The sequence below is a fragment of the Lactuca sativa genome, chromosome 1, assembly GCF_002870075.4.
Source record: "Lactuca sativa cultivar Salinas chromosome 1, Lsat_Salinas_v11, whole genome shotgun sequence".
Taxonomy (NCBI): Eukaryota; Viridiplantae; Streptophyta; class Magnoliopsida; order Asterales; family Asteraceae; genus Lactuca; species Lactuca sativa.
Window position 1 is genome coordinate 151,693,409 of NC_056623.2, and position 7,826 is coordinate 151,701,234.

At 32.1% G+C, this 7,826-nt stretch overlaps 1 protein-coding gene across 3 annotated transcripts; it reads left to right on the forward strand.

Annotated features, from left to right (window-relative positions):
* Positions 1-1,002: 1,002 nt before the first annotated feature.
* LOC111916065 (disease resistance protein RUN1) lies at positions 1,003-7,046 on the forward strand. Of its 3 annotated transcripts, none has more exons than XM_052764305.1 (7): positions 1,003-1,183; positions 2,091-2,666; positions 3,346-4,471; positions 4,565-5,886; positions 5,977-6,574; positions 6,702-6,769; positions 6,864-7,046. In XM_052764305.1, the coding sequence occupies exons 2-4, from the start codon at positions 2,131-2,133 to the stop codon at positions 4,916-4,918; spliced, it is 2,016 nt and encodes a 671-aa protein (XP_052620265.1). In that variant the 5' UTR covers positions 1,003-1,183; positions 2,091-2,130; the 3' UTR covers positions 4,919-5,886; positions 5,977-6,574; positions 6,702-6,769; positions 6,864-7,046. The 3 variants fall into 3 exon arrangements, with proteins under 3 accessions (XP_052620265.1, XP_052620269.1, XP_052620266.1); XM_052764309.1 differs by having other exon boundaries at positions 6,750-6,769; XM_052764306.1 differs by having other exon boundaries at positions 6,750-7,046.
* The last annotated feature ends 780 nt before the right edge of the window (positions 7,047-7,826 follow it).

Genomic DNA, 7,826 nt, shown 5'->3' on the forward strand with positions numbered 1-7,826 from the left:
TTTGGTACATGAATGGTCTCTATTGTTTCTATTTTATATGTTGTTGGTTTCTAACCAATATAAAAATAACTTTTAAACCCTTTTTAATGTATTTTATATATTTTTATTAAAATAACTTTAATTAAAAACAAATAAATAGATAAATAACCCCCACCCATTTCTCTAAGCATCTTTCCCTATTGGCTCTCTAAGTATCATCATTGACATTAATGGAAGAAGCTTTAGTAGGTCAGTTGTCTTTCGTCATTCATTGATTTCTCTATCCTTCAAGAGAAATTAAATATTCTATTGCTTTTTGTTTCTATTATCTTCCTACCTATTTTAGATGGTGACAAGTGCCTTTCAATTTAACTTAAATTTGATTAAGATGATAAATTTATACACTTGTCATCATCTTAAATGGATAGGAAGACAAATAGGAACAAAATATAGGAGGATATTTAATATCTCATCCTTTAATTTCTCTCTCCCGCTGCCCTTCTCCATCTTCTGGTTTCTATAAGAATTGCTTTTTTCATATATGTACATGGTCAAAAATCTGCAACATGCAATAAAGCCGGTACCAAATCATGGGTTTGGGACTATGGAGAGAATATACAATAAATTGAGACCATAAAGATAATCCTCCTCAAGAAGAAAAAGGTTAAAAACTTAAATAGTAGTGACTTTTTACAAAACACATGGGCCATTTGTGTAATTTTGTCTTCATAAAATAAGCAAATACATAAGAAAACTAAAAAATCATTTATGTTATTTAGGATAAATACATTCCAAAAGATTATAAAAGAATGGATTTTTAATCCATCTAAATTCAAAACATATACAAAATCCCATAAAACAATTCATCAATCCAAAAGCATACTATTATTATAATTAGTTTAAAGTAGGGAATTAGGGTTTTACTTTTCCGCAAGACTAATTCTTCTTTTTCTTTAAGTTCTTATTTATTTATTTATTTTTAATAAACAATGTGCAAATTGGTCGTTGACTTTTATTTCTGGACCTTTAATAAAGCAGGAAGTATTCAGTGCAATAGCTATTCCTTTCTTCTCTGATTCTGTTTTACTCAGTCAGATTTCGTCTCCCATCTCTCGCCGTCTACCTTCCTTCATCGTTGACACTCGCCATTTACCTGCCGGCTCACCTCCGCTCGCGCTGTACTTTTCACCTGTCATCCTTCGCGGTACGTCGCCATTTATCTTATCAATCATAAAATCAGATAATAATCATTTGGTTGTTCATTAATAAAAGGTGACTGTGATTTCAATTACTTTTGCTGAATTTTGTATATCAGTTAGGGTTCCACAGACTCGAATATGTACTTCCTTAACTCCTCTCTATTTTCCAATTCACAAACACGATTTTTTACATATGAGTATTTTTGAATCTTAACAGTTAGCTAAACTCCCATAAATGAACATGTTTTAATATGCGATTTTAATAATCCAAAATTGCGTGGTGAACTTGCTGAGCTGTTAAACCCAGATTGTAAGAACTTTTAGTGTTATATTCTATGAATCAGACTTTGTAACCAAAATCTTTGAAGAGGTGTGACTCTAGTTTAATATTCATATCATTAATTTGGATGGATAAATTCAAATTTGAAAAGATTGTTCTTGCGAATATCAGGGATCTATAAACAACCACGTCAAGAAACTAATTCTTTCTTGCGTTTGGATCTTTTAATTGTTTGTTCATATCTAGTGAAATTTGGGAATTGCCAATACGTTTCTGCAATTCCTTTCTTAAGATGTAATACTAGATCCTGATGTTGTTTGTAGAATGGCTTATTTGGTGTTGATTTGTTTGAGGATTGTTTAACTTAACTCTATAAGGAAATTGTTTAGGCAAAATTAGGGATATTTGTAGTGGGTTAATCAGATTAAAGTAAAGGTTTTGTAGGTTAATCAAAATTATTGGTTATTTCTGAAGCATACTGATCTATATGGAAAAGTTGGAGGTGCATATGTATATGTTTTAGTCATTTAAAATTTTTAATTTTGAAGATTATAGTGTATTATTGTTGATATATTTTTTGATGAGACTTAAGTTTGCATAAGGTATTAAAAATTTGGATTTTTTTTCTACAGACACAATTAAGGAAAGCGTGGGATTCAACCATACCTCATAATGGTTGTTCTATCTGAACTTTCTGAAGGATCTTCATCTTCTTCATCAACTCATAAATGTCATACATATGACGTATTTTTAAATTTCAGAGGTGATGACACTCGTCATGGTTTCACTAATCACCTTTATAATGCCCTCATTCATTCCAATATCACTACTTTCTTGGATGATGAAGAGATTGAAACCGGGGAAGATCTGAAACCAGAATTGGAGAGTGCCATTAAAGCATCTAGGGCTTCTATTATCGTGTTGTCAAAAAATTATGCTACTTCCACATGGTGTCTTGATGAACTGGTGTTGATCCTTGAGCAACATAAGGCATGCAACCATATTGTTATACCAATCTTTTATCATGTTGAGCCCGCCCATGTCAGGAAGGAAAAAAGTAGCTTTGGAGATGCAATGGCTAAACATAGACAGATGATAGAGGCAGAGACAGATGCAAATAATAGAAGTAAATTGGCTCAAAAGATTGAAAAATGGAATAAAGCGCTTATAGAAGTTGCTGATTTAAAAGGGAATGATGTTAAGGACAGGTAGCCACTTTCTTACCCATATTTCCATTCTCCTTTAATATTGTTTAATCAACACATTCAAATTCAGCATAATCTTCTCCTTATCCATGCATTTCAATACGTGTCTTCATATTTAACAAATAGGCATATTTTTTATGCATTTAGATTTGGACAAAGATATGCTTGAAATTGAGTCCAACTTTTGCAATTATGTGATCTCAAAAATTAAATCATATTGGCCAGTTAAACCATCATGCTAACTTGAACATTTTTTCTATGCATTTTTTTTTATCTTATCATAGATTAGTTCATGTAGATAAATCATTTCAATGATTTTATATGCTTTTAACTACTAAACCAAAATTTGAACAGTCGTAATGCATGTACTATCTTTTATATCATTTTACCTTCAAACAATTAAACTATATCATCTTTTATTGTGATATTACAATGCTTTTAGTTGTAACTATTAAAGGTTAACTTAACTATTATAGATGATAATTCTGACCTTGCACATTAATTAGATGCGGACATGGTTAGAAGTGCAAATACAATAATAGTTATGATACGAAAAAATTAATTATATAATAGCTTAATGTGATATAATTTTTGTTTGGATCATTGGAAAAATTAAACCTCCGGTATAAGATGTTAGTTGTTTTGATTATGTTTTCTTGTTCTTACTAAAATCAAATTCCAGGCTAGAGGTGGAGTTTATTGATGAAATTGTCAAGGACATCTTCCGTAGATTACACATATCTTCAAGGTTTCCACTACCACAACTTATTGGGATGGAAGATTCCATTAAATTCGTCAATTCATGGTTGAAAGATGCATCATCACATACAACAGATATACTCACTATTTTGGGTATGGGTGGGATCGGAAAGACATCTTTAACCAAATATGTCTATGCATTACATTCTCATGAATTTGACTCATGCAGCTTCATTGAAGATATCGGTAGGAAATTTGATGAAAAATCAAATGGGATGCTTGGTGTACAAGGACAACTCTATAATGACATTTCAAAACCAAATTCAGTTCAAGTTCTTGATGGTTCTATATACACCTCAATGATAGAGAATGCATTAGCCCGTAAAAAGGTGTTTCTAGTTCTTGATGATATTGGTAGTGTGGATCAGTTAGATGTGTTACTTGGAAGTAAAGGTCTTCATCCGGGATCCAAAATCATAATAACAACAAGGGACACATGGTTGACTAAGAGTTGCGCACTATTCAAAAAGAATGTTAAACCCAAGCATGCAACGTACACGCTTAAGGGCTTATTTAAGACCGAATCACAAAAGCTTTTGTGTTTTCATGCATTCATGTGCAACGATCCCAAGGCAGGTTATGAAGAGGTGTCAAGAAAGCTAGTGAATTATTGTGAAGGACATCCAATGGCGCTTAAAATTTTAGGAAGGTCTTTACATGATCGAGATATAACTTATTGGGAGGGATACATAGACCGACTAAAGAAAGAAAATGATTCCCCTATAAATACGGTCTTGAGAATGAGTTTTGACTCTTTGCCATCAGATAATGACAAGGAGTTATTTAAGCATATTGCCTGTATTTTTGTTGGAATGGATATAGACTTTAGTGTAACAATATTAGAGGCATGTGATATAGAGACAAGATCAGGGATCACGAATCTTATTGACAGAGGTCTTCTTAGTAACAAATGGAATAAAGAATTAACGATGCATCAATTGGTTCAAGAGATGGGAAGATTTGTGGTACGTGAAGAATCACTTTACAAGCCATGGGAACGAAGTCGAATATGGGGTCATGAGTCATTCAAAGTGTTGAAAGACGAAAAAGTAAGATGCTATGTATACTTCTTTAAAGCATTTTATATTTCTGTATACATATCTAACATTTTAAAAATATGTTTGCATCCACTTTCTTCGTAGGGTACAGAAAATGTTCTAGGCCTCACTCTTGACATGAGGATGCTTGAGAAAGAGCAATTACATGGATCAATCGAGTTGAAAATAGATGCATTGAGTAAGATGGATAGGTTGATGCTTCTTCAACTTAATTATGTGCAAATAACCGGCTCTTGCAAGGATTTTCCAAAAAAACTAATATGGTTGTCTATGCATGGGTTCCCTTTGAAGTATGTACCTTTAAACTTACCTTTGGAGAATGTAGTTGCTCTTGACTTGTCATATAGCAAGATTGAATCATTTGGGATTTCTTGTAGCTATCCACAACGACTTCTTAAGAGGCTAAAGGTAACTTACCTCCATTTATTACTCTTCTAGGTCGATTTGATAAAGTTCACTACTTTTCTAACGTATCTCAGTTTCAGCAATTAACTGGATCATGCTCAAAAGCTAAAAAGTTGCTTGGATCGTTGAAGATTCTTAATTTAAGTTTCTGTGAACAACTTAGTATTCTTGGTGGCTTTGACCACCTCCCTAAACTCGAGAGGTTGATACTTAAAGGTTGCATTGGTTTGCTTGAGGTTTGTGAATCAATTGAGCAGTGTTTTGAACTTGTACACATCGATCTAAGCTACTGCGACAAGCTTGAAAAACTTCCAAGAAGCTTAGGCAAACTAAAGAAAGTTAAAACACTACTTCTAAATGGTTGTTATCTCAGTGAATCTCGAATAAATGTTAGGGATAAGAAATCATCAGAAATAGTCAAGGCTAACAATATTCACATAAACACAACAACCTGTTCCTCCACTGTTATCCATGCTATGCCAAGTTATTCAAAGTTCTCTGTGATTTCTTTACCGAGATTTTTAGTAAGCTTGTCACTTAAGAATAATAATTTGTCCACTGAATCTTTTCCTTTGGACATGAGTTGCCTAACCATGTTAAAGGAATTATATCTAGATGAAAATCCTATTGTTTCCCTGCCCAGTTGTGTGAGAACCCTTCCTAGACTTGAGACACTTAGTATGAGAGATTGTAATATGCTGACATCAGTCGAGCATCCTCCACATACATTAACAGTTATGAACCTCTATTCTAAACCTAATAAGCATTTGCTACGAAAAGTTATATTTGATCCACAAATGTCCCCACTCAAGCTCTCAGTAGGATGGAGGATGATGGCGCCTTCATCGTCTGAATTTGAAGGTATGCTGAAAATCCAACCAATGTCAGGTGTTGAGGAAAAGTTATTACATTGTCTAGGCTGGACTAAAGTAGATTTCCTTAACAGAAGACTCGTCGTTACTTCTACTGGTAATGCAACATTAAAGGAATCTGAAATCCAGGTTTGGTCTAGTTAACTATTTTTCTTTGTGTGGATATGTATGTATATATAATTAATGTGGTGATTAATGAAGGTGGTTGTATTTTGGCAGATGTATTATGAATTTGGAATATTCAGCACAATTTATGAAGGCGAAGAGATGCCGGATTGGATTATGGATAAAAGCATGGAGCCATCAATATCATTTACAGTCCCATCATCTCCTAACAACCTCATCGGATTAAATTTTTGTTGTTTGCTGACATCTCCATTTCCTTATTATAAGTTCTTTTATTTGCCTCTGATCAAAATTAGTAATATAACAAAGAACCTCACCTGGATATACGACCATTACATTGAAAAAGTCAATATAGGCGGGAAGTTTTTGACATTAAGCCATTGGATGTTTGGGATGAATGAGATGGTATGTGGTGACCATGTTAATATTACTATCCTGAGGGAGAGACCAGATGATTTTGCTTATACAAAGGAATGTGGGGTGAGTTTTGTGTATGATGATGGAGAAGAAAAAGAAGAAGATTTGTTGGGTTATTACAAGTCATGGAATCATATTATTGGTGGAGATCTCATTGGATTTCAATCAACCACCGGAGAATACATCCTAAGCAAATGGCGAATTTTGTTGCCTAACCTTGAAATGGATCAACTAAGTTACGGTTATCTATGTGAAGAAGGCGCCAATTTCAAAGGTAAGATGTCATTCTTATGTACTACTTCTAATATAAAGCTGATAATAACTAAATGGTAGTGTTTTGCTTATAAAGGATTGATGTTTTAATTTTATGCAATCATTTTTAATCAATTTCTTTTCATCAGATAAGTTGTACTTCAAAGCTCTTGTCTCATAGTAAGTCTTGCATACAGGAGGATGGCCCCTAATTTAGGTACTTTTTATCCCTAAAACTCTTTTCTTATCGCATAAATAAAAAATGCACACAAACCAGCTGGAAGTGAAGGCTAAACTTTGTCACCCAACAGATTTGCACTTGTGGCTCACCCGGCAGCTTTGCGAGCTTAAGTAGCCTTCTTTCTGGTTCTTGTTTATGTTTCTTATTTTATTTAGACATATTTATCTCCTTCACCAAAAAACCAAATGTTTGTACAACAGAATTTTGATCATATAAGTCATACTTTTGTGTTAATAAATAGATCTTAGTTCAACAGTTACCGATTTTCTTCAAAATACATCACGGGTCACATAAAATCCTCACATATACTGCCAGAATCGGATACAGTTGTTGATGTATTTGAAGTAAATAATGCAATTAATGTTTGTTTAGTAAAAGAGACAGTTATGAGGGATAGGTTTTGAAATATGAAGGAGAAGAAGAAGAGTTGCAGACGTGGGCGATAAAACTGTTCCGGAAGAAAAATGAGGAGTTGTAGTGGTTGTCGTTATTTGTGGAAAGCAATTAATTATAATTTTTTGTGGTTCTTTTAGTATATATATATATATATATATATATATATATATATATATATATATATATATATATATATATATATATATATATATATATTATAAGTTGGTTAATAAGGTTAAATAAATATCAAACTTAAAGTGCAATCATACATAAACTAAATTTCAATATTAAAAAAATATATTTACTTCTATTTATGAAGTTATGTTTTTTTAACTTTTAACATATTATACTCAATTTACCAGTTTCAATATATTGTTGGATGTAAACAATTATCATTTTAAAGCTACAACTTTTGAATAATTTGTATAAAATACTTCAATTATTAATTTAAATATAACATTATAGGGTCAACTTAAATATAAATTTTAGTTTAACTTAGTTAAACCAAAAAATATTTTGTAAATTGTTACAAGTGATAAATTATAGTGTCTTTCTAGTAATGATTATAAGTTGGTTAATAAAGTTAAATAAATATCAAAACTAAAGTGTAAATATAAATAAACTAAATTTCAATATT

What these genes read in the sequence shown, in the direction of transcription:
- LOC111916065 (XM_052764305.1), top strand. Translation starts at nt 2,131, where the DNA reads ATGGTTGTTCTATCTGAACTTTCTGAAGGATCTTCATCTTCTTCATCA. An exon ending in GGGAATGATGTTAAGGACAG is followed by an intron (nt 2,667 to 3,345) that starts GTAGCCACTTTC and finishes ATCAAATTCCAG; the next exon opens with GCTAGAGGTGGAGTTTATTG. An exon ending in AAGTGTTGAAAGACGAAAAA is followed by an intron (nt 4,472 to 4,564) that starts GTAAGATGCTAT and finishes CTTTCTTCGTAG; the next exon opens with GGTACAGAAAATGTTCTAGG.